Raw genomic sequence first — 26,839 nt, 5'->3', positions numbered from 1 at the left:
TGACTAAATTGGTTTTAATCCCTTCATAGATATATATTAATGTCTAATAACAAATTCTAGTTGAAATTATGTTTTTGAGTTAATTAGAATGATTTTTGTTTATAAACTAATAAAAATTAGATTCATCAACCTTGTACTACTTAAACAGTATATTGATCAATGACAATCTTTTACATTTTATATGGTTTTGTCTTTATCAGTAGAATAATGGCTAAATAATTAAATTAACCATTTTAATGGTTTAAATTTAAACTTTTAGACAAATAATGGCGTGACATTTTATGAATTGGCATGGTTAAATATGATGAAAAAAAGATTGGAATTTTCTCCCTAAATTTACATTTTAATGCACCATACAATAGCCCGCCCGTGTGTCACGCAAAAGTATATTCATATTTATAAATATAATTTGCCTTTTAGGTTTTTATAAAAACAGAAAAGGTAATTAACCAAAAAAAACTCTGTACTTCTGTAGTAAGGAAGAAAATCAAAGAGATTGTGCAGTACATATAAATTTGAACAAGATTGCTGAGGCACGGGACAAAAAAAAAAAAAAAAAAAAAAAATTCTGTAGTAAAGAAGAAAATCAAAGAGATTGTGTAGGTATATATGAATTTGAAGGAGATTGCTGAGGCACGCATTTATTTTGGAGGATGTGGTCTCTGCAATCTGCATAATCTCATGTTGTCCAGGTTGAATAAAATAATAAAATTGCATTCAACAAATCGTGGTAGCAGAGGCAGAGGCAGACCAGATTGGTTTTTCCCCTTCCTTGTTTTTTAGTTTTTTAGTTTTTTTGCTTTCTCTTTCAATCTAGAATTCTGCTGTGTCTGTGCGTTCAAATTTTCGGCCATTATTTATACTTGGAAAAGAGAAAAGAAATTGGAACCATTACTTTACATGGTTTTTAATTTTTAATCCCCTCCATGGCAAGAGCACGGCTACCTTCCTCAACCACTTTCCATTGCAAAAAACAAAAATCTTGGAACCTGGAACCACTACATGGTTTTAAATTATTTTCTTATGGCAAGAGCTACAACTTTTGACTGTCGTCTCATGCAAAACCGAGTTGTTTTTGGTCCAGCATTCTTGAAATAGGTTAAAAGTGCCACCATGTTCAATTCAAAATGACTTTTGTAAGTCTCCCTACCAAGTCTTTCTCGGCAATGTACCATGCTTTATTATGATGACATATCATTTGTTAAATGAAAGTAGCACTCATTATTCAGCAAAAAAAAAAAACAAAAAATAAATAAAAGTAGCACTCATGGAGTCATGACCTCGAGGGACCATGTCTACAACCTTTTTACTTGGGTTTTTTCCTTAATGCATTTGGCAGTAAGACTTTTGTAATTAAGTCTTCCTACCAAGTTTTTCCTATGAACATTTATTCTACCCCATGCCATGGCAAGTCTCACAATTGTAAGATCATGAAGAAACCAAATTGAGTCCAACATTGAAGATAAAAACTGGTATATTTAATTTAATTTTAAACACAAACTGAGTTCAATCTCAATATTAAACTAATCACATGTTTAAGTTTGGTTCATTTTCTTATTCAACAAGTTCAAACTTGTTTATAAGCTATTTAATTCATTAATCTTTCTCTATATATGATACACACCATGACTAAAAAATTTTAATCCCTTCATAAATACATATTAATGTTTAATAACAAAATTCTAGTTGAAATTATATTTGAGTTAATTAGAATGATTTTTGTTTAAAAAATTCTAAAAATTAAATTCATCAACCTTGTACTATTTAAACAGTATATTGATCAATGAAAAATCTTGCACTTTTCATATTTTTTTGCCTTTATTAATAGAATAATGGTTAGGTAATTAAATTAACCATTTTTAATGGTTTAAAGTTTAAACTTTTAGACAAACTAGTTGCAGATCGGCATGTTGCACGTGATAATTTTTTTTAATGATGATCTCATTAAATTAATTTTTGCAAATTGGACTAATTTAATAAAGAGTAATGTAATTCATAATCATATTTTCATTATTATAGGAACAATATCAAATGAAATATATATATATATATATATATAAAATTTAATTTTTGTTGTACCAAAATGAAAAAAATACAATTTTTCTTAGGAATTTAAAAAGCAAGTTAGTGAAAATATTAATTTTTTAATAAAAGTCATTTATAACATTTTGTGTATCATTAAAAAATATATAATATTTGAAAATTATTCTTTTAGTTTTAAACAAACTTTCTCAAACCCTATTTTTTTTCTACCAAAAACTACAAATTTGTCCACTCAAAAGGATTAAAAAATAAACAAAACTTAGTAATGTCTAATAGTTTATCATCTTAATGGATCACTAAAAAAAAAAATTCTAACTTGCTAAACAAATAATTAAAAACCAAACCAAATCAAACCAATGGGATAAAGAAAAAGAACTTGTGATCATGAATTGGAATCCCAAAATACCTAAATATGCATAAAAGTCTATACAAATTATCAAAAAGAGAAACAAATGTGACATGAAAATTAAATCAACAATAATAAAAAGAACCATTAGTGAAAAAGAAAGTGGTTGAAACAATAAGAAAATCCACCAAAAGATAAACAAAATTGAAGAGAGAGAGTATTGAGTATTGAGTATTGACCTTTTTTGTTGTGGACAACTTGGAAGGAACAGGTGAGAGATGTGGATATAAAGTAATAAGAATTTTATATGAAAATCAATATATATATATATATATATATATATAAAAGCAAAGACCTCATGCAAGAGTGCATGAGGTTTTGCCATGTGGCACTCTATATGAGTTCTTTGCAATCTTCTTTATTATGAAACAATGTTGTTTCATTCCAACCTCAAAAATTAAAACAAGGTAGCTTTTATGTTTAGCACTTATTGCTTCAGCAAAAATCAATTATTTCTCTCTCCAAACTCTTCACTTCTTACAAACAAAACAAAAAACAAAAAAAAAACTCTTTCACTTTGCCTTTCAAATTTAAATGCACACTACGGATAAGCACTTGGCAAAGTGAGACCAAGTTTTGCACCGTTACTTTCTCACCAAAAAAAAAAAACTTTGCACTGTTAAATTTTAATATATTTCCATTGAGATCAAACCCATCTTAATTTATTTTTATTTTTTCACTTATTATCTCTCTTAACTCTTCAGTCCTTCTAGCAAAATAAAAATAAAAATGAAAACTCTTTCACTTCCCCTTTCAATTTAAACGCACACTAATGTACCTGTTTCTTTTGGAAATTATATATTGATGGATCTTGCTTCTATTGATGGATCAACAATTCCTCTACAAGTTCATGGACAAAAACTCCTTTCTCAGTGTCTATAAATAAATATTCCGACTCTCACTCTTTGTTTTTTTCTTTCATTTTTATTTATTTATTTATTTTATTTTAGGTACTGAGTTTGTGGTTTGCAATATTTGAGGGAAGATAGACTCTAGGAGATTGAAGCTTCAACTTTTCCTATTTTGGTCAGGGACTAAAGTCACTAAACCTAAGGAGAAAAAGCCACCGGCCCCAAATGTATCATACCCTTAGGTAATGGGTTTTTGATAATCAAACTACATGGTGGTTTGCTTCTTTTCATTTGAACTATTTACTGGTTGAAATTTTTACTAAGCCACACCATTTTTGTAATTTATAATTTGGCTTTTGGTGAGTGATTTAAATATGTTACATGAGGATGTGATTAAAGAAAATTAGTTGAATTGGGTACTATTTAGACCTTAGGGCAAAGATAAGTTGAGTAAATAATCCGGTTTTGTTAGGCAGGTAGAAAGATCAATGAGGAAGAAGCTCAATCAACAAATCAAGCTCCCCAACGCCACATGTAGTTGGAGCACATACCCATGTATCTATATGGATTAGGTCACATTCAAAATGCCAATGGGAAAACTTTTGTGGGATTCAAAGTGCTAAGAGCCTAGGAGTAATTATATATTTTATTTTGAATCCATAGTGTTTGATAAAATGCTTGAAGAAAATTTATAATTTTTATTTTGTTGTATGATGTAGCAGCCTATATAATTGACACGAGTGAAACAAATAAACTTAACTACGAGTTAGAAAGTTGTTATCATTTTTAGGTGAATAATTTTCTTTTACCTATTAAGGGGTTAAGTATTATTCGGAAGCAAAGTTTTAAAATAATCAACACAATCTACACATATTCTATGTCCTACTATATAACAAAAACTCAATTATTAAAAATAAGAACAAAGAAAGAAACAATGAGAACCGCAAAGGTACAAATTAAGAACTAGGTGGGCAAAAACAAATATGTGGTGTCTCCATTATTTAAAGGTTAGCCTATACTCTATATTAACTCAAAAAAGTATTAAAAAAATTGTTAAATATATTATACTGATACACCTTGTAAGGTTGAATTTATTCAACCATCTAATTGGCTTTATTCCGTGCCAAATTTGCTTGTAATTCAGCATTTAGTAACCCTGTATTTAGATGGGTTTGATGTAAGGGTAGTGAGTGAGAGAGAGTGAAGATTGCTCAAGAGTGTGCAAGAAAACAGAGACTCGCGACTGGGACTTGCGGGTGACTCGCGGCTTCAAGCCGCCAGACGCAGCACACGTGCCAAGCATGCTGGAAGGTGAACAGTCATGCAAGCTGGAGCACTACAGGACAAAACAGGACAATTGGTCATACGGTTATCTCGCGACTGGATCTTGCGACTTAGTCAAGCCGCGAGCCACCCCTGTTTTGTTAAACCTGACGTTTCACATTCCTCTCCCACTCCAGTATAAATACCCCTTTTACCCACGATTGAAAGAGAGCTTCCAGAGAGAATTTTGAGAGAGAAACCCTAAAGAAAAACCAGATTGATTCACCCACAATCTATACATTAGAGTCTCTTCAAATTCCTCAACTCTTTTCCTCTCCATTGTCAAATCCTTGAGAGGCATTATACCAAACCTGGTTCTCACCATCATCATTATTGTGAGACAGCTGTTTGGATTTCTGGGAAGCAGTTAGGAAGGAACCAATCTTCATTGGTTGATGCTACGGTCTAGTAGCGGAATCCGGGAAGCTAGAAAAGAAAAAGGTTCGGCGCAACCTCGTTGGAGCAAGAAGCTTGGAGGGCTTAGGTGCACTGGGTAGATTAGGCTTGGAGGGTCTATTGCTGTCCATGTATCCCAACTGTATTTTCTAGTGGATTGTTTACCGCTTGGAGGGCGATGGAGAGGTTTTACGCCGAGGGCTTCGGTTTCCTCTTCGATAACACATCGCATGTTGTCTTTGTGTTTGCATCTTCCTTCCTCTCTATCTTTGCCTTTTTATTATCTGCTGTGGATTATATTTTGTTTTAGCTTAGATAGTTTTTTAACCAATTCCATATTATAGCTTATGTTAAGTTTCCGCACACTTGTTGTTTGACATTTTGCTTGAATTGGTTAAGTTGTAATTTGGGGATCTAAACGTTCAAGGGTGTTTATACACGTTTTTGAACTTTCATTTGGTATCAGAGCGGGTACACTTGTTGTGGTTTTATTACCTAAGTGTGATCCTAGACCCCTGTGTTGTGGTTGTTGTTATGGAAAATACCATGCTGAATTGTAGCTTAAGTGTTTGTGAAAATGACTCTATGCATATGTCTGAAAGGTGTTTTACTAATGATCTCTTAGAGTTGTTAAAAACTAAGAAACATGCTAGAGTATTTGTTCACATGCTGGAATATCTTGAAAATCAGAATCATGTCTTACACAGTAGCATATCTGAATCTAAATCATTGATTAAGAAATATAAAAGAAAGAATAGAATGTTGTGTGAGATGATTGAGAATCTGAAAATGAAAAATCAATCTGAAAGAAGCATGAAAACTGATGATGAGTTTGTGTTTGAAGGTCAAGAATGTTTGTCACATGTGAACCTATTTGTGCATACCTCATTGAAGGTGTTTAATGCGTGTTTGTGGTATCTTGACAGTGGGTGTTCTCGCCATATGACAGGGGATAAGTCACTGTTTAAGACACTCAAAGATAAGGTTGGTGACTATGTGACCTTTGGTGATGGAAGTCATGCTCAAGTCCTAGGCAAAGGAACCATTGACCTGGTTTGCCGCTGTTGAAAGATGTGCTGTACATAAAAGGGCTGAAGGTGAATTTGCTGAGCATCACTCAAATTTGTGATGATGATTTCCTGGTACAATTCTCTAAGAAGGGATGCTTGATCATCAATGAAGAGGGGATTCAGGTTTTGGAAGGAAATCGGACTACAGATAACTGTTATGGAATAGTTCCCACGGCACCCATATCGTGTAGAAGTGCTCGTGTGGATATGTTGGAGCTGTGGCATCACAGATTTGGGCATGCCAACTTCAAACAAGTAGCAAAAGTCTCCAAACTTGAAGCAGTCGAGGGACTTCCTAAGTTTGGAAAAGTGAAGAAGACCGTTTGTGGTGCATGTCAAATGGGGAAGCAAACTAAGGCAAGTCATCACAAGGTAAATGTGATTGCCACTTCTCGGTGCTTGGAGTTACTTCATGTTGATCTAATGGGGCCTACCAGAACTGAAAGCCTAGGGGGAAAGAGATACATTATGGTCATTGTGGACGACTACTCAAGATACACTTGGGTTGAATTCCTTAGAGAAAAATCAGAAGCTTGTGAGAGGTTGGAGATTCTGTGCAAGAAACTACAAAACGAAAAAGGGATTCCGATTGCCAAAATTAGAAGTGATCATGGGAGGGAATTTGAGAATGCAAGATTCGAGTCCTTCTGTGAGAAGAATGGAATTAAAAGAGAATTTTCAGCTCCCAAAACTCCACAACAAAATGGAGTGGTAGAGAGAAAAAATCGTGTGATTCAGGAGATGGCAAGAGTCATGTTGCTTAACAAGCAAATACCTCAAAAATTTTGGGGAGAAGCTGTCAACACCTCATGTCACATTGGCAATAGGATTTTCTTTCGAGTTGGTACAAAGAAGACTGCCTATGAGATATGGAATGGGAAGAAGCCTAAAGTGAAGTATTTCCGGGTGTTTGGAAGTAAATGTTATATCCTAAATGATCGGGAGAATCTTGGGAAGTTTGATGCGAGAAGTGATGAGGGTATTTTTCTTGGGTACTCTACTACAAGTCGAGCGTATAAAGTGTTTAACAAGAGAACAAAGACTATGATGGAATCCATAAATGTCAAGATTGATGATACATTACCTAAGGTGGAAATGATAGATGATGTAGAAGGGCCGAGCACCAAAGAGCCCGATGTTGAGGTAGAAGCTTTGGATATAGAAGGTGAAGAACCTATACCAGAAGTAGAATCGACTCCCATCAACCCAAGAATGGAAATGAGATCGATGTCTAGAACATCAAGTCCTCTTACTCCTCCGGAAGTTCATCCTCCTATCTCTCGTAGTGATGAAGTTTCCACTTCAAAAAGGCCATCTTCAAGAGTTATCAAGAATCATCCGGAAAGTAACATCATAGGATCTCTTGATGACGGTCTTTGCCTCAAGAAAGGAAACATTCTGCTAGCCAATCATGTAACATATCACTGCTATCTTGCACAGTTTGAACCAAAAAGGGTCAAAGAGGCTCTTCAAGATGAGAATTGGATGGAGTCAATGCATGAAGAGCTGAATCAGTTTGTGAGGAATGATGTGTGGGAACTTGCTCCTAGGCCTGAGAACGTTCATGTTATAGGCACAAAATGGATTTTTAAAAACAAAACTGATGAAGATGGAGAGATAATTCGAAACAAATCTCGGTTAGTAGCTCAAGGATACACTCAAGTAGAAGGAGTAGATTTTGATGAATCTTTCGCTCCGGTGGCCAGACTCAAACCCATTCGAATCCTCATGTCCATTGCGTGCACTTTGAATTTCAAACTTTATCAAATGGATGTAAAGTGCGCATTTCTGAATGGATATCTAAATGAAGAAGTATTTGTTGAGCAACCAAAAGGATTTGAGGATCCTCATTTTCCAGATCATGTATTAAGATTGAAGAAAGCCCTTTATGGCTTAAAACAAGCGTCTAGAGCGTGGTACGATCGTCTTACACATTATCTTCAAGATAGAGGTTTCAAAAGAGGATATGCAGACCGAACTCTGTTTGTCAAAAATGATGAAGATTATCTCCTTGTGGCACAAGTCTATGTTGATGACATAGTGTTTGGGGCAACCATCGAAGATCGTGCTACTGAATTTTCTGAGGAGATGAAGAAGGAGTTTGAGATGAGTATGGTGGGGGAGCTCACATTTTTCTTGGGTCTTCAAGTCAAACAGCAGAAGGAGGGTATATCTGTATCTCAAGAGAAGTATGCCAGAAACATTGTCAAGAAGTTTGGACTAGACTCCAAAAAACATGCCTCCACTCCCATGAGCTCATCCACTAAACTGAATGTTGATTCGTTTGGAGTCGAAGTAAGTCCTACATTGTATAGGAGCATCATAGGGAGTTTGCTCTATCTTACAGCCAGTAGACCGGACATTGCTTTCAGTGTTGGCGTTTGTGCCAGGTACCAAGCTAATCCGAAGGAATCTCATCTGACTGCTGCTAAACGAATCATTCGATATGTGAATGGTACTGCAAACTATGGTCTGTGGTATTCAAAAGACTCAAATGCTTGTCTTGCTGGGTATTCAGATGCTGACTGGGCTGGCAGTGTAGACGGTCGGAAAAGTACTTCAGGCGGCTGTCTCTACTTTGGTAACAATCTTGTCTCATGGATGAGCAAGAAGCAGAATTCAGTGTCTCTATCTACTGCAGAAGCAGAATACATCGCTGCTGGAAGTTGCTGCACTCAGCTTCTTTGGATGAAGAAATTACTTCATGACTATGGAATTCCTCAAGAAACGATGTGTGTCTTCTGTGACAACACCAGTGCCATCAATCTTTCCAAGAATCCTGTCCAGCATTCAAAATCTAAACACATAGAGATAAGTTACCATTTCATTCGGGATTTGGTAGAGGAAAGAGTTGTGTTTCTTGAGTTCATACACACCGACAATCAAAAGGCGGACATCTTCACCAAGCCTCTCGATGGTCCACGGTTTGAATCACTCCGTAAGACCATTGGTGTTGGTACAATTCCTTGACTCTCTTGTGTGTTGTGTGCTTCACATATTTATAATATGATAAGTTTGTTTGTGTTGGGGCACACACTTCTTTGTTAGCTCTTTGTGCAACATGTTTATTGTTTGTTTGTCCATTTGTGAATACTGTTGCTTCTTTCTTTGTTTGTTCAATCATTTTCTTTTTTTATGTCAAAAATCCAAAAATCACATAAAAATTAGAAAATCAAAAGGCTTGATTGACATTGTTGAGTTTTTGTCTCAAAACTTGTTTTACCTTGTACCTTTGTGCTAATGGCTTTGTACATTTTCGAGCATTGCTTGTTTCTTTCAATCATATCTCTGTGGGAGAAATCTTGAAATCTTTGTGATTGTTGTAAATAGATCTTCAAACTTGTCATGAATGATTAGTGAATGGTCTTGTTGATCTTGAGACATGCATAGACTTGTGTCTATACATCTTCCCACTCTTTATTTTTGATTTGCTAAAAAGAGCTCACCAAATGTAAATCTCCAAATGAAAAGAGATATTGAGCTGCAAAAGCCTGTCGCACATTCTAGTATTCGACTAGGAAAAAGGGTAAGCGACCTTATATTAAAGTGAATGTTTATTCAAAAAGCCAAAGGCTTGTTCTTTAAATTGAATTGTCATATATCACTCTCACAATGAGAGATGATTGCCTCAAAAGATCAAAAAGATCAAATGTTATGATTGAAAGTGGAGTCAAATGTTAAGCTCCAAGTTATGTTATCAAGTTGTGTGGGAGGTCATATATACATATTTCTATAATTGAGATGGGTCACATGATCTAGTGCTAATTGTGTATGCCTTGGTTGAATTGATCATTGAAACTTCACATTAGACGAAGGACTATCTCATTGTTGATATCCACACACAACACACAAGTTTATGTTCAATAAATGCCATATTCATTTGTGTGATTGTACTTGATGAAATGTGTTTTCACATGCTCAATCTTTGTTAATTCAAGCACAAAAAGACTTTTGAGTGTTTTAGGTGTTTTTGGAAAGTATTTTGTTTGAAAAATCTGAAAATTTCAAAAATCCTGTTTTGCTCTGTTTTGGCGGCTCAGTCGCGGGTATGTCAAGTCGCGTGCCTCAGTCGCGTCTTCGCGGGTCATTTTTGGCGACTTGATCGCGAGTGGAAGGTCCAGTCGCGCGGTTTACTCATAGATTTTCGCTGCTCAGCTCGCGACTCACTCGCGGGTAGACCTCCAGTCGCGAAAAACACTTAGAAAATTTTTTCAAATTTTTGTCCTTGAGTGTTTTGGCGGCTTGATCTGGCGACTTTTTGGCGACTCGTTTCAGTCGCGAAAATCGCGTGTTTTGGAAATACAGGGGCAGTTTTTAAACTTTTTGTTTTTCCCTCGATCTTTTTGTGAACTGTTCATTGTCTTTCTCATCTGCTCTTACCCATTCACACCGTGCCTCCATTTTCGATCTCCATTGTTTGCCTCTTTTCAGCTCAAAATCATCGAGTAACAGGTATGGTTTTTATGTTTTGAACTCTATTCTACTTGTTATTATGGTTTTCCCTCTGGATTATTCGCATTTGATTGTGATTTTGAGATGGGTTTTTAGCTCAGCTAGTACTCTTTGTCCATGCTTAGCTTATGGAAGCTTTTTGTTTCTGTTTTGAGCTTTTTTTTAAATTGTTGGTTTTGATCTTCATCATGTGCTTAGCTAGGGTTAGCTATTTTTGTCTGATCTGCTGTTGATGTCGTGTTTCAGAATGATCCTGTGTGGTATCCTGTTGATGTGTTGTTGAATGTGGGTCCTTTTTCAGCTGATTATGTGGTTTTATTTGGACTCCCTCTATTGTGTAGTTCAATTTGGGCCATTTGTGTCCCTCATTGCTATTTTCTTGCCATTTTCATCCAGCTATTAAGGTTTCTTCATTGTCCCTAAATTTCCACTAACCCACTGCTAATAAAGTCTATTGGATTGTGTTCTGCCATTTCCCTGGTTCATAATGCAGACTAGTCATGTCACCATTCAAGAAAACTGCTGTGAAAGGAGGTAGTTCCAAAGGGAAGGAACCAGTAATTGATGTTGATGATTACCCACCTCAAACAAAAGGGACTCACTCTTCATCAAAGAGATTCGATCCCAACAAGTTCAGATCATATGCAGCCTATCAGTCTTATGAGAATTACTTTCTACATGCCACACCATTACTAGAAAGAGCTGTGGATCAGCCCTCACTTCATGACACTGACATTTCGAAATGGTTTGCTCACAAGGATTGGAATTACCTTCTCTCTGATCTGGATGACGCGTATGAAGATTTGGTAAAAGAATTTTATGCTAACGCAATTGTGGAAGGAGATGAACTTAAGTGTTGGGTTCGGAAAAAGAGCTTTTCTGTCTCTCCTGCATATCTGGCAGAAATTCTTCACACCAACAGACCAATTTTCCGACATTCACCGGTTTATGATGATCTCTGTCCTGATGAGGAGCTTCTCAAAGAAAGTCTTGGTCAAGACTTGGAGTTCTCACCCAATGGGAAATCCATCAATGTTTCCTCTCTTTCTCCAAAACTGAGAGTGCTTACAATTGTGATGTTTCACAATTTGTACCCTTTATCAAGCACTGGGTATATGAACCTCGGACGTGCTTTGTTTCTTCATGATCTAATCTCTGATGTGGAAATAGACATCTGTGCTCATATCTTTCATGTTCTGCGCAAAACGGTTCTTCGAACTGAGTCTCGGATATGCGTTCCTTTCTCCAGTCTCATTTCACGGATCTTGAAGCTCAAGGGAATTGATCCAACGGAAGATGAATCTCCTATCTCAAAACCAAGTCCAATCAATATGCGTACATTCAATGCAAGCATTGGACATAGTCGGAAGAGAGCCAAACCAGAAACTTCTGCATCTCACAGTGGATCTCATTTCAGAACTCTCTCCCTAGATGAGAAACTTGATCGCATTGTATCCTCTGTCCACGAGTTGAATACAAAGATGTCTGGACTCACAACTTCTCTACACCATCAAAGCACTCGATGGGATATGAAGTTTACTTCTCTTCAAACTCAATTGGATCAAATTCAGAGAAAGTTAGAAGAGGATGAATAGCCTATTCCATGACAAAAAGGGGGAGTGATAGGCATGATCAGAGGGGGAGGATATTACCTAAGGGGGAGTGTCTTTACATTCTTCTTCAGTTTAAGTTTTCACTTTAAGTTGATATATTGTGGTTTGTAAACTGTTATTCAGGATGTTTTGTGGTTTGTACCCATGTGCTTTTGTAAGCTTTTAGGGTTAATGTTTTATGCATAGTTTGTAGGCTTTATGGTATGTACCTTGCTTAATGCAGCCTTTATGCTATGTTGAAATCAATACTTTAATCTAAATGTCTTGCATTTTGGTTTATGTACTATCACTCTTGTGCCCTTGTAGGATTGTTCCTAGATGCATATACCTTGTGTACTATGCATTGGTTGAGTGTTGAACATACAAGTGTCTTGCCTTGTGCTTGTTAACTTGTATGTCCTTGTGTTCATTCCAAGTGTGAATGAGCACTGTGATCACTACCTTGTGGTGTTCACTTGATTGATCAAGCCATGGTTTGTTTCTTAACTCCATTGTTGCTTGATCACATATTGCCTGTTTCATATGCATTTATAATTTTCTGCTTACAATGATCATGGTGTATTGTTGTGTTTCAGGAGTATTATGTCCATATGATTCAAGTGCTTCACAGCTTCTAGAGTTAGGTGTGAGTGAGTTTTGTTCAACTGTTCCCAACTCACATGTTAAGTCTAGAGTCTGTTTTAGGGTTTTGTCACATAATAGCCAAAGGGAGAGATTGTAAGGTTGAATTTATTCAACCATCTAATTGGCTTTATTCCGTGCCAAATTTGCTTGTAATTCAGCATTTAGTAACCCTGTATTTAGGTGGGTTTGATGTAAGGGTAGTGAGTGAGAGAGAGTGAAGATTGCTCAAGAGTGTGCAAGAAAACAGAGACTCGCGGTTGGGACTCGCGGGTGACTCGCGGCTGCAAGCCGCCAGACGCAGCACACGTGCCAAGCATGCTGGAAGGTGAACAGTCATGCAAGCTGGAGCACTACAGGACAAAACAGGACAACTGGCCATACGGTTATCTCGCGACTGGATCTCGCGACTTAGTCAAGCCGCGAGGTCAAGCCGCGAGCCACCCCTGTTTTGTTAAACCTGACGTTTCACATTCCTCTCCCACTCCAGTATAAATACCCTTTTTACCCACGATTGAAAGAGAGCTTTCAGAGAGAATTTTGAGAGAGAAACCCTAAAGAAAAACCAGATTGATTCACCCACAATCTATACATTAGAGTCTCTTCAAATTCCTCAACTCTCTTCCTCTCCATTGTCAAATCCTTGAGAGGCATTACACCAAACCTGGTTCTCACCATCGTCATCACTGTGAGACAGCTATTTGGATTTCTGGGAAGCAGTTAGGAAGGAACCAATCTTCATTGGTTGATGCTACGGTCTAGTAGCGGAATCTGGGAAGCTAGAAAAGAAAAAGGTTCGGCGCAACCTCGTTGGAGCAAGAAGTTTGGAGGGCTTAGGTGCACTGGATAGATTAGGCTTGGAGGGTCTATTGCTATCCATGTATCCCAACTGTATTTTCTAGTGGATTATTTACCGCTTGGAGGGCGGCGGAGAGGTTTTACGCCGAGGGCTTCAGTTTCCTCTTCGATAACACATCGCGTGTTGTCTTTGTGTTTGCATCTTCCTTCCTCTCTATCTTTGCCTTTTTATTATCTGCTGTGGATTATATTTTGTTTTGGCTTAGATAGTTTTTTAACCAATTCCATATTATAGCTTATGTTAAGTTTCCGCACACTTGTTGTTTGACATTTTGCTTGAATTGGTTAAGTTGTAATTTGGGGGTCTAAACGTTCAAGGGTGTTTATACACATTTTTGAACTTTCACACCTTTGTTAAAAAATTGTTAAATATGCTAATCATGTCTAGCTCAATCATCATTGAAGCTACTTGCTTATTTATTTATTTATCTATTGGTCAAGTATCATGTACAGCTGTCCACGAGAGCATTGACAATATCAAAGTGAGTTTGTTGCTTTGCCTAGACATGAATCACTATGCAACCTTAGCACGTCTATAATTAAAATATTATTGAAAATGCTTCATAAGATCAACGCCTTCGTTAGACATTTCGTATGACAAGGGATAGGTTCAAGGAGTTTGATATGCAATTATGCATAACGTATGCTTGCAATTAATTGTTTTATGATCAACTGATGGTAGGCAACAAAATATGCCTACATGCTCTGAAGTTTCTCCTATAATTTTAGATGATTTTAGCAATGAAAATATATATTATTTATGCTATAATATATGTCCAAAATTTTCCAAAACCATTTTACATAAAAGCTTATAGCATTATCCACGCAACGCGCGGGCAACCTTCTAGTTAAGGTGTAAGAGGAAGGGCAAAAGTAAATGAAATGTTGAAAAAAGTGAAACGGTAGAATTTAAGAAGATATAAATGAGAAAATTTAAAAATCTATAAAGGGAATCAAATAAAAATTAAATTTAAAAAGACAATGATTGGAGGAGATGAAATATTGAACTAAGAAGACAATGGTTTTAAAAAGATGAAAAGTTGAACAAAATAAAAATTGAAAAAAAAAAAAAAGAAAAAAAAAAAAGATGCTAAGTATGTGGTGCAAAAAGAGTTTTGTAAATTTATTGCAAAATTTTCATTATTTATATAGTATATAGATATGTATAGACATTGTTTTGGTTTTTTTTTTTTTTTTTTTTTTTTTTTTTTTTTTTTAAGTTATAAACATATAAATTAAAGTAGACGAATACGTAAATACAAAGTTATATGTAAAGTTAAAACTGTTTAAGATAAATGTGTAAATTAATAATCTATCTATATAATTTTTTTGTAAAAAAAATAAATAAGAAAACGAATGATGGGAATTTTCACCCTAAATTTATATTTAATACACCATACAATATCCCGTATCCGTATGCCAACCCAAAGAATGTTTCTATTTATACATATCATTTTGTCTTTTATGTTTTTCAAAAAAAAACCTTTTTACTTCTGTAGTAAAGAAGAAAATCAAAGAGACTGTGTAAGTATATATAAATTTGAACGAGATTGCTGAGGCATGACTCCATGTAGGATTCTCCACTATCATACTATACGCACTCTGCATTCTCACGTTGTGGTAGCAGTGGCAGACCAGATTGGCTTTTCTTTCTCTCTTTTATTATTATTTGTTTCTTTCTTTCTCTTTAATCCTAGAATTTTGCTGTGTGTGGACTCAGCTTTCAAATCTTCGGCCATTATAATATTGTTTACATAATCTTCCTACCCAAAGTTTTGGCCCACAGAAAAGAAACTGGAACTAGTTCTTGCTTTAAAATTTTTAATCCCATGGCTAGAGTACCTACCTTCCTCAATTAAGTGAAAAGGCAACGACTTTTGATTGCAAAGAAAAGAAATTGGAACCAGTACATGGTTTTAAAATATTAATTCCATGGCAAAAGCAGTGACCTTTATCAATTACGGTGAAATAGCAACAACTTTTGACTGTTGTCCCATGCAAAACCGAGTTGTTTTTGGTCCTGCACTACTTGACACACAGGTTAAAAGGGGATCATGTTCACGAGTCTTTGCACTCCTCAACACACCATTAATTTCATCAGCCCTTCAATTCTTTACTGTTTGAGTGTTTATTTTTACTGCCTCCAATGAGAATTCCACTCCTTTCAAGGCTTCTCCCGATATTCATATGCTCACTTACCCTCATCTTTGCCGTGTCTGGTCAATGTCTTCGCGATCAGCGCTCCTATTTGCTCGAATTGAAGAATAGCTTCTTTTTCGGAACTGATTTTTCCAATAAAGTGCTGCCTTGGAATGAAAGTGTTGATTGCTGTTCGTGGGAAGGAGTAACCTGCAGCGAGGGACGTGTTGTCGGTCTCAACCTCGACAACCAACCAATCTATGGTAAACTTGACAGTTCAAGTAGCCTTTTCCGTCTTCATTATCTACAGCACCTGAGTTTGGCTTATAACGACTTCCGTGATTCTTGTATTCCACCAGAATTCGGAAATCTGACAAATTTGATTTATTTGAATTTGTCACGCACTAGCTTTACTGGGCAGATTCCCATTGAGATTTCGCGCCTCACAAGGTTAGTTACTCTCGATTTATCTGACATTTCTAATGAAGAATATCAGAACCTGGAGGGCCCAAATTTAGTTACGCTAGTTCAGAACCTTACGCGCCTTACGGAACTTTATCTTGATTTTGTAAAAATATCATCGCAAGGGAATGATTGGTGTCAGGCCTTATCATCTTCGCTGCCAAATCTAAGAGTGTTGAGCATGTCATGTTGTGATCTTCGGGGGCCTCTTGATTCCTCCTTACGGAAGCTTCAGTCTCTATCCATAGTTAATCTCTGGGGTAACGATTTTTCTGCTCCAATTCCAGAATTTTTTGCAGATTTTAGAAATTTGACTTTCTTCGATCTCAGTTATTGTGGATTGAATGGGCAATTTCCAAAGAAGATCTTCCAGGTTCCAACACTGCAGACGGTAGACTTATCAAGTAATGAACTACTTCAAGGTTCTTTGCCAGAATTTTATCCAAATGGTTCTCTTCAGTCACTGCAGCTTAGCGGTTCAAAATTTTCAGGGACACTTCCTGATTCTATTGGCAACCTTAAAAGGTTATCTGAAATATATCTTACAGGGTGCAATTTCAATGGATCAATCCCAAACTCCTTGTCAAACCTTACTCCATTGGTTTATTTGGACATGTCATCAAATTACTTCACCGGATCAATTCCAAACTCCTTGTCAAACCTTACTCAATTGGTTTATTTGGACATGTCATCAAATTACTTCACCGGATCAATTCCATCATTCAGCATGGCAAAGAACCTGATCATGATAAATCTTTCTTATAATCATTTGACAGGTCAGATTACTGAAGGGAGTATTCCAGCATCTCTTTTTTCCCTTCCATCATTGCGAACATTGCTTGTTGGCAACAACCATTTTTCTGGTCAACTCCATGAATTTTCAAATGTTTCTTCCTTCCTGCTGGAAGAACTTGATTTGAGCAGCAACAACTTGGAAGGGCCAATTCCCATGTCTATCTTTGAACTCCAAGGTCTTCAAGACCTAACACTTTCTTCAAACAACTTTAATGGCTCTTTACAGCTTAATGTGATTCAGCAGTTGAGAAATCTTACCTATCTGGATCTTTCCAATAACAACTTGTTGATTGAATACAATGGAACTAATTCCTCACTATCCTCCTTTCCCCAAATTATGAGATTGAATTTGGCTTCTAACAAGTTGAAAACATTTCCTGAATTCTTGAGACACCAAGCCAATTTAGAACGTCTAGACCTTTCAGATAACCAAATACATGGGGAGATACCCAACTGGTTTTGGAAAATTCCTATGCCTTTTTATGTAAATCTCTCATGTAACTACCTTGAGGGACCTTTACACAATCTTTCTTCAACAAATTTCCTAGACCTTAGCTCCAACCAACTCCAGGGACAACTCCAAACTCCCCTTCCGTATTGTTATTATCTAGACTTGTCAAGGAATAATTTCTACTCTGTTCTACCAGAGCTAGACATTGAATGGAGTATCAACTCTGTTAGTGCTTTCTTATCTCTTTCGAGCAATAAATTCCATGGGCAAATCCCTGAATCAATATGCAATGCTGCAGCTCTTGGAGTTCTAGATCTGTCTAATAATTCCATAAATGGAACAATTCCCCAATGCTTGTTGTCTTCAACGAGTAATACTTTAAAGGTTCTGAATCTAAGGAGAAACAAACTCACTGGAAAAATCTCTGATACATTTCCAAGCAATTGTAGCTTACAAACTCTGAATGTCAACACAAACCTACTAGAAGGAGTGGTACCAAAGTCTCTCGCCAATTGCACAAATTTGGAGGTATTGGACATTGGGAACAACAAGATACATGATTCCTTCCCTTGTCACTTGAAGGGCATGTCTAATTTGCATGTCCTAGTCTTGCATTCGAACAAATTTTATGGATCTGTTGGTTGTGGAGGGTCAAATGTTACTTGGCCGATTCTTCAAATTGTAGACCTAGCCTCTAACAACTTTAGTGGTAGGCTATCAATAAAATCCTTGGCTAACTCAAAGTTAATGATGGCTGATAATGAGGCTCAATCAGGGCTCAATTACCTCCAATTTGATCCTAGAGAATACGTTGAAGGTAGTTATTATTATCAAGATGTAATAACAGTTACCATTAAAGGTCAGATAATTGAGTCGGTGAAGATTCTTACTATTTTCACTTCAATTGACCTTTCAAGCAACAATTTTGAAGGGCCAATACCAGAAGAAATAGGAGTACTCAAATCCTTGCATATTCTCAACTTGTCGCACAATTGTTTCACAGGCCGAATCCCACTGTCTCTGGGAAATTTAAGTCAACTTGAGTCACTAGACTTATCAAGCAACAAGCTTAGTGGTGAGATCCCTGTGCAACTTGCAGATAGTCTTACTTTCCTTGCAGTCTTAAACCTTTCATTCAATCAATTAGTTGGGCCAATTCCATACATCAAGCAATTTGCAACATTTTCGGAAACTTCCTACGAAGGGAACAAAGGACTATATGGGTGTCCTTTGAAGAGAAACTGCACATCTGCAGAGCCACGATCACCACCTCCAACATTTGAAGATAGTAACTCAAATTCTCGGCCCTTGATTGACTGGAATTTCCTAAGTGTAGAGCTGGGATTTGTTTTTGGCTTTGGGATGGTCATTTGGCCGATTATGTTTTGTAAGAGGTGGAGGATTCGGTATTGTAAACACGTTGATGACATTTTATTCAGAATCTTCCCACAGCTGTACCTTGGAGGAAAACAATACCGTGGAATTCGAGCACATGGGAATGCGGGGCTGAGGCATTAGGTATGGTAAGACGTTTGTACTATTTCTTTTCCTTTTCGCTTTCATTATAACAGCAAAATAAAAATGTATCCTAGCAATTGGGCGTGAGCTTTGTTAGGTAAGATGTTTGTACTATTTCATATTGGCAATGAACTTTATTTTAAGATTATATTAAAATAAGCTGTTTTCATATACAACTGGCTTGAGATTTTAATCAGCAATTCTATATATTTAAAAAATTTCTATTTCTTTTTGTTTGTCTAAAATTATAACAGGTAGAATTGTACCATGTCTATAGTTTTCAATACAAGGACATTACTTTTGTTTTTTAGATTTAGATGATAGAGTATTATGCAACTTAATCAAGAATTATATATATGTGAAATATATATTCTAAAAATAAATGAAAAACTTATTGTAAATATAAAATCACATGTAAAAGTATAATTTTAATTTATGTTAATGATAAATGCTTATCATGTAAGACTAACCTTTTATCAAAAAGCCAAGAATTTTATAACTCAATTAACAATTTTTATTATTTTCAAAAGAGACATCTAAAATTCAAATCATTCCTCCCTCGTTGTAACTATCAAGTTTTATATAATAAATAATAAAAAATAAAAAATAAAAACCAAATATTGATTATAAAATAATTTAAAACAAATGATAAAACTCATTTTAAACATTTTGACACCCAAGATTTTTCAACTCATCAAATGGCATCAATTAATACTTTTGATTTGGAATAAGTTGATTATCTATTTGTCTAAGCTTAAGAGATGTTGTGGTTTAAAATCTAATCATATACCTTATGATTCACAATCTTGTATGCATTCTTGTTTTCTATAACTCAAAAATACTTAATTATATGTTTTTTTTTTCTTTTTTTCTTCTTGCATAATATCTCTAAAACGATCAATAAAAGCTTTTCAAATACTTGCACAAATAAATTCATCTTGAAAAAGTTGGCATCCATTTTAAAACCAAACTATATATTTATATGACTCAATTAAGAAAAAGAAAGTCCAATTGTATTTGAAAACATAAAATGATTCTCATTACTTAATTTCATAACTTACCTTCTCATCAAATAGATCAAAATCTACATTGATAAATTCATTATTTGACTTGATATCAAGTAATAAAGTCATCCTAAAAAAGTCACTACCAATCTTAGAACCAAACTTTAAATAAATAAAAAAACTTAAATGAAAAGAAAAATAGTTCAATTATATTTGATGACCTAGAATAGATTTCATTATTTGATTCCATAACTAACTTTCTCATCAAGTAGCACAAAATCTATACTTTATAAGTTCATTATTTTCTTGTAATCCCTACTTTGATATGTTATCATCTTTTTAATTGAATGGAAACTAATTGGCGGCTATGTAACTAATATTTAAAATATTAAAAAAAAAAGTTTTCATGAAGTATACGTAACCAATGTATATAAATATATATTTACTATATATCACATATGTGACAATATTCTTCACGTATTTTATGAATTATGATTAAAATTGCACTAATATTTGTTCTTTAATTTACACGAAAAGACCATAAAATACAAATTAAAAAATATTCGAATTCCACAATTCATTAATGAAAAACAATCGAAAAGAAGAATTGAAAGCAAAATTATGCAAAGTAAAACTCGCATGGGAATTGAACTGGTAAATTTAACTAGAGAAGTTAATGTCCTCAAATCTTGTCCTCTATTCTTCTCAAAAATTCTTATCCTCTATTGAGATGCATATAGAGATGATATAGAATAATAGAACCAATGAAATTGTCAGTGCCAAGTAAAAATTATTAGCGTCACAAAATTTTGGAAGCAAAACTTCTCACCATGATCATGGAACTCATGAAAGATGAGAAAGAAGACTTAAAGCTCTCGCAAAATTCATGGTAAGACTTGGACTGGAGTTTCCATCAAGCCCAAGTATATTATTAACTGCTAGTGATATACACTCTTTGCAATTATTTTATTTTATTTTTGGTAAAACGCTTCTTGTAATTTTTTCACCATACCACAGCAGCAATTGCTCTAACTTTTTTTTTTTTTTTCCTTTTTTTTGGAGAAGAGCAATTGCTCTAGCTTGGTTTAGTGTTATATATACAAAATACATGGCCATTCCATTTTGCCACACCAATCACTTCTAGTCCTAGAACCAATTTTTATTATATGATATAGGATTTAAGATGTGACCTTTAAATGGAGTGATGCTAACGATAAAGACCATATAATTTTTTATAAATTTTTTTTTTTCTAAAATTGCTATGGTTTTTTTTTTCCTAAATTGCTATGAGTTAAGTGGGAATAAGTAAATAACGTTATTTTCATATGGAGTTTTGACTTAATTTTTATAAATATAATACTAGTAATTTATATTGCAATATCTTATAAATTTCATTTTAGTACTCTAACTTTGTATTTATTCATTTTAATCATTTTTTTTGAGGTTTTTGGCAGTTTTTATGGTTTATGGGATTCAGGTTAAGTTTCAAGATTATTCAATTTGGTCTTTCCATAAGCTTCTATTAAATGTTGCTGTTAATTGTCCAAATTTTTAATTTTTTCTTCAAATTTATTAAATTAAAAAATATATTTAAGAATTTTTTTAATAAAAAAAAATGAGCCAAAATTGATAAAGATATCTTAATTAAATAAACTAAAATTTAGAGGACGAGTCATTTTATATTCTTTTCTCATTCTCTGTCTCTCTGGCCGAGCTCTGCACTATCTCTGTCGCTCTTTCTTCCTTCCTCCCGAAATTGCTGTGTCTATCAATGAACTCTCTCTTCACCACAACGCAAAATCAGCTCCAGCAAGACCTGGGAAGAGTGAATCAGGTTTCCCAAGGAATCTCTCCTCAAACGGTATGACATTCCAAACCCATGTCTTCAATTTTGTTTTATGCAAGTCATCTATTAAGATACGAATAAAGTCCCTATGGACTTTGACTTATAAAGATAAATATTACCGATTTGGCTCATCTCTATGGCTCTTTTCCCATTGAATGATTTTATATATATAATGGGTTTTCATGCATCTTTGCAGACTTGAGTGTACTCTCTTTCTGCTGGTGTCTTGAGTCTTCATGGGCATTATTATGCTCTGATCATCAATAATATTATTTGGATTCATTAAAAAAAGAGATACCTTTTCATTATTCCTGAGAAAATGAACACATGATTCTGTCTGCATGAAGGCCACCATAAAGTTTATGCAGTAATTATCTTTTGATTAACATCCCCTTTCATTAATGAAAGCTATGATTCATATGCATAAGTTGAACTGGAACATAAGTTGTTGGTGAAGTACCAACAACTTAGTAGGCCTTCAACACTTCCTTTGCTTGTTGAGCAAACTTAAAATTTGGAGATTTTTTTTGTCCTCCTTACATTGTCACAGCCGCCAAACAGATCATAAAATGCTGTATGTGAACCCATAAGTTTGTTTGGGTTTCTTGATCTTCATGCTATAAGATTCCCCTCCCCCCCCCCCCCCTTTTAGTATCCAGAACAATTTTATTACAAGAGATTTATAGTTTTAAGTGTTTGACATGGCAATGAATAATGTGGTTGATATCAGTTTATAACGTGTCCAATTTACTAATGCACTGGACACAAGCTATGTCTCTAGTATATGATACCCTCAGATTCAAGGGTGAGCAAAGACTGAAGAAGGGTGTTTGACTTCATTAACAAGACTCTGAGATTGTGACTGTACTGATTTAAGAAAATTTGTTGATAGACTTTCTAGCAAGCCATATTATGCTAGAATTATGTACTGAATTTGTATTGAAGTTGTGAAAAGAGATACATGCTCAACTATAATTTGCCACTGCATATCTTTTAATTTGCTTTCTATTGTGTCATTTCATATATATATATATATATATATATATATATATGTATATATTTATATATGGTTTAACAAGCTTTTTCCAATTTTACTTTGGTAAGGTACGCGTATTTCTCTTGACTATTTTTCTTTTTAGTTGTTCAATGCCATTTGATCACATGCGATAATTCAAAATTTGGGTAACAATTTTAATTTCAATTTATTGTATAATCTTATTGATCATATTAACAAATGCTTATATTATTATAGTTATATTTTTATGAAAAAAAGTACCAAGTGTTTACTTTTTTGGGAAGAATTAGGATATGTTCAATGGTTATGCTTGATATATAGGCAAAATATTAGACTATGAGAACTTGGTTAGGAATCTCAATTTAGTTTTAATTTTTAATTATATACAACATCTCTAGATTTCTTGAGATGCCATTACCTTCTGCACTTTACATCCTTGGAATGGGGTGATGGAAAAAAAAAACCTAGTAATATTAATTGTTTATTTATAAGTTTTTCTTCTACATAGTAGAATATGATACTATAATATTTTTTATAAGTAATCTTTGGCCTGAAAAAAATGACAATGTAACAGACGAACCCCAAAATCTGGAAGTGGAGAGAATGAGTAGTTACCTATTGAAGGTGCTGACAAAGAAACAAGAGGTGGACGCAATCATCAGAGACACCATTGACAAGATCCTTGTACTCTTCTTTGGCCGTGCTTCTGATCCTGTCTGCCTTCAACTTGACGGTGTTGTATGCCACTTCTCTCTCACTTTATTTGAGTTTTTATTTATTCTAATTATTATGAAGTGAATGATCTCAATTTGTTTTTCTCTATGCAGCTTTCTAAATCGGCTCAAGAGGTGTCCAAATTTGCAAGTGTAGCACTTGTAGATATTGATTCCAATGAAATTCAAGTTTATGTCAAGTATTTTGACATTACTTTCATACCTTCAACAGTTTTCTTTTTCAATGCTCATCACATGAAAATGGATTTTGGGAACCCTTCCCCCTCTTCTTATTTTTTAATTGTTGTTATTATTTATTTATTGATTTTTAACAAAACACAAGCTCAGATATTTTGATTGCATGTAACTATTTGAGTACAGGGATTATCTTCCGGGAATGTAATTCTGCATCTATTTTGAGAAATTATACATTGATGAATTTTTTGGTTTGTTGTTATAATTATTTCAGCAACTGAGCTGGATCTCTAAAAAGCCCTTTCTAATATTGCTTAGACCTGTGAGTATAATAAAATTAAAGGGGAATGCTTTTTCATATTTCATTTTAGTCTTGTAATTTTCTTTTTGTTTGCTTAGACCTGTGAGTTTCCTGTAAAACATGGTAATTGGGCTTCTGGAAGATGAGTGGAACAATTAATTAGATCTCTAGCTCTTGAATCTCAAACAAAGTTTGCATCAAGATCTCCTTTTCATTGGCCTTTCACAAACTTGTTACAATTTTGATTTTCTTCCCTAAATTGGTTTGCAGTAATTTCTTTTGCGCTGTTGTGGAATTTTATTCTTACAATAGCCTCCGTCACATTGAATTTTTGTATGCAATGGGTGAATCTGTGTAGGTATCATATTGTTGCGAATTTTATCATACATTGCAAATATTTTGATCATGCCCTTGAAGAATGAGAATCCGTTTATGAACTAAATTTTAAGCTAAATGTCTTGTATTCTGAAAATGATGTCATGCAGCTAAGAATTTAGGGACTGAAAATATCAGATTCTTGTGTTTATTTTCTTTGGTTGCCAGACTGCAGATCACACTAAATGCGTTGGCGCATTTCACAAGAAGCAGGATTTTATTGATGTTGTAGAGGTATACGTAGCTCCTCAGAAACTGAATGATTTTAAGGCTGTTAGTTACATAAATTGCTAGTCTTACCATTGGAGTGAAAATTCATTTTCTTTTTTTTATGCTTGTGTGAAACTAGTCTGCCATGTTACTGAAACAATTTTAAGCTGCTTCCAATTTCCATTAGCACATGCATAAATGTAATACTTCATTGGTTTTGTTGTGAGTTACCTTGCCTTGCAGTGTCAACAATATCCAGAAGATCTTTTCCTTTCACCAGTCCTTTGTAGAGTTAATCGTAAGACTAATTCCTCTGTTCTGAATCATGATTTTGCAGCAAAGTTTGTTTAAAGTATTTTCTTTTGAGCAGTAGAGGTGGAATACTTGAAATTTTAAGCTACAACTATGGACTTATCAATGGTATCTTGGGTACTAAATCTATGTGGGAAAGACTTTTATCACTTAAAATGATGAGACATGGGGAAAACTTTCTTTTCAGCTGTAGATATTGGATACTTGAAAATTAAAAGTTGGAGGTGTTATAGGAGCTAGATTAATATGGGAAAACTTCATTAACTAAATTGGTGAGGCAAGCATCTGCCCTAGCAGTTAATATTTGTTGTGGCATTGGCACATGGCCTACAGCATAACTCTCTCAATAGAAAAAATGTGTTATGTAACAAGAAGTACGCTGCTGTATGGTTGTGTGGAAAGTCTGGTATATCTTTGGGCAACATTGCAGATTTAGTGGTAGCATTTCTTTCTTCACATCTTTATTTAAAACATTGTGTAATAAGCCAAGAAAGTAAAACACTCCCAAAATAATGGACATACAAAATGTGATGGTGACTAAGTTTACTTGGACAAGAAATATTATTCTTTGATCAATTGCAAATCTGGGTCACCTTTAGGAAACATTGCAACTCTATTGTTCTTTATACAATATATATATAAATATATATATATATATATATATTTTTTTTTTTTTTCCTTTAAACTATTTGTCATACTGATTTCTCATGTAATACACTCTTTGCTTGTATGAAGGACAATATGTAAATAACTTTCATCTTGTAAATGACTGATGCTTCTAGATGTTTGTATAAATCAAGGATGCATAATGTTTTTTACTGTCTTTACATTCTTGTAGGCCATATATAGTGGGGCCATGAAAGGCAAGCTGATAGTGAGTTGCCCTCTGCCACCAGAGCAAATACCGAAGTATCAATTGTTATACAAGGATGTATAAAAGGTGAATTAGCCTTACACTCGGCAATCAGACAATCATAAGCTCATTGCATGTTGTCCTGTAAGGATGGTTCAGTTAATTTTGTCCACTCATAATTGTCTTTTTTTACATTTTAATCTGCAAGAAAAGAAAGGCTAGCAGCAGCACCGAAAACAACTAACAAACCCTCCTGAGAACAGAACTCACATTTGGCAGATTGCCAAAAAGAGAATAGGGGGCTGGAGTTACACTAATACCCCATTTAGCTAAGGCATTGGAAGCTTTGTTGAAGTTGCTGTGAATCCAACAGAATACAGAATTCAGAAGAGCATCTAGCTGACCTGAATAAATTAACTATATGGTGTACAGCTTCCAGGTGAAATCAGAAATAATTGATGAAGCTTTTGACTTGATATTAAGTAATAAAGTCATCCTAAAAAAGTCACTACCAATCTTAGAACCAAAAAAAAAAAAAAAAAAAAAAAAAAAAAAAATTTAAATGAAAAGAAAAAAAGTTCAATTATATTTGATGACCTAGAATAGATTTCATTATTTGATTCCATAACTAACTTTCTCATCAAGTAGCACAAAATCTGTACTCTATAAGTTCATTATTTGACTTGATATTAAGCTTATCCCAAGTTCTTGTAATCCCTACTTTGATATGTTATCATCTTTTTAATTGAATGGAAACTAATTGGCGGCTATGTAACTAATATTTAAAATATTTAAAAAAAAAAAAAAAGTTTGCATGAAGTATACGTAACCAATGTATATAAATATATATTTACTATATATCACATATGTGACAATATTCTTCAAGTATTTTATGAATTATGATTAAAATTGCACTAATATTTGTTCTTTAATTTACACGAAAAGACCATAAAATACAAATTAAAAAATATTCAAATTCATAAGGATTAAAATTGATAGGAAAAGTCACACATATAT

At 34.4% G+C, this 26,839-nt stretch overlaps 2 protein-coding genes across 5 annotated transcripts; both read left to right on the top strand.

The window, feature by feature from the left end:
* Positions 1-15,779: 15,779 nt before the first annotated feature.
* On the top strand, positions 15,780-18,998 carry LOC115951951 (receptor-like protein 7). The gene has a single exon (XM_031069065.1). The coding sequence runs from the start codon at positions 15,780-15,782 to the stop codon at positions 18,996-18,998; it is 3,219 nt and encodes a 1,072-aa protein (XP_030924925.1).
* A 2,704-nt stretch (positions 18,999-21,702) lies between these two features.
* Positions 21,703-26,336, top strand: LOC115953038 (thioredoxin-like protein 4B). 4 transcript variants are annotated; one of them, XM_031070469.1, is made up of 5 exons: positions 21,703-21,863; positions 23,438-23,601; positions 23,691-23,853; positions 24,620-24,681; positions 25,808-25,909. In XM_031070469.1, the coding sequence occupies exons 2-5, from the start codon at positions 23,467-23,469 to the stop codon at positions 25,904-25,906; spliced, it is 459 nt and encodes a 152-aa protein (XP_030926329.1). In that variant the 5' UTR covers positions 21,703-21,863; positions 23,438-23,466; the 3' UTR covers positions 25,907-25,909. The 4 variants fall into 4 exon arrangements, 1 of the variants encoding a protein (XP_030926329.1); XR_004083632.1 differs by lacking the exons at positions 21,703-21,863; positions 23,438-23,601; positions 23,691-23,853 and adding an exon at positions 26,036-26,336 and having other exon boundaries at positions 23,860-24,681; XR_004083634.1 differs by lacking the exons at positions 21,703-21,863; positions 23,438-23,601; positions 23,691-23,853 and adding an exon at positions 26,031-26,336 and having other exon boundaries at positions 23,860-24,681.
* Positions 26,337-26,839: the final 503 nt, after the last annotated feature.

The sequence above is a fragment of the Quercus lobata genome, chromosome 7 (genome assembly GCF_001633185.2).
Source record: "Quercus lobata isolate SW786 chromosome 7, ValleyOak3.0 Primary Assembly, whole genome shotgun sequence".
Classification (NCBI taxonomy): Eukaryota; Viridiplantae; Streptophyta; class Magnoliopsida; order Fagales; family Fagaceae; genus Quercus; species Quercus lobata.
Note: the sequence above shows the minus strand (reverse complement) of the source record. Positions and strands in the feature narration are given on the sequence as shown.

Bases quoted from the DNA above. Each gene is read 5' to 3' on its own strand.
- LOC115951951 (XM_031069065.1), top strand. From the start codon at position 15,780: ATGAGAATTCCACTCCTTTCAAGGCTTCTCCCGATATTCATATGCTCA.
- LOC115953038 (XM_031070469.1), top strand. From the start codon at position 23,467: ATGAGTAGTTACCTATTGAAGGTGCTGACAAAGAAACAAGAGGTGGAC. The intron at 23,854-24,619 runs CTTCCCCCTCTT...GTTGCCAGACTG, and splicing joins GAAAATGGATTTTGGGAACC to CAGATCACACTAAATGCGTT. The intron at 24,682-25,807 runs GTATACGTAGCT...ACATTCTTGTAG, and splicing joins ATTTTATTGATGTTGTAGAG to GCCATATATAGTGGGGCCAT.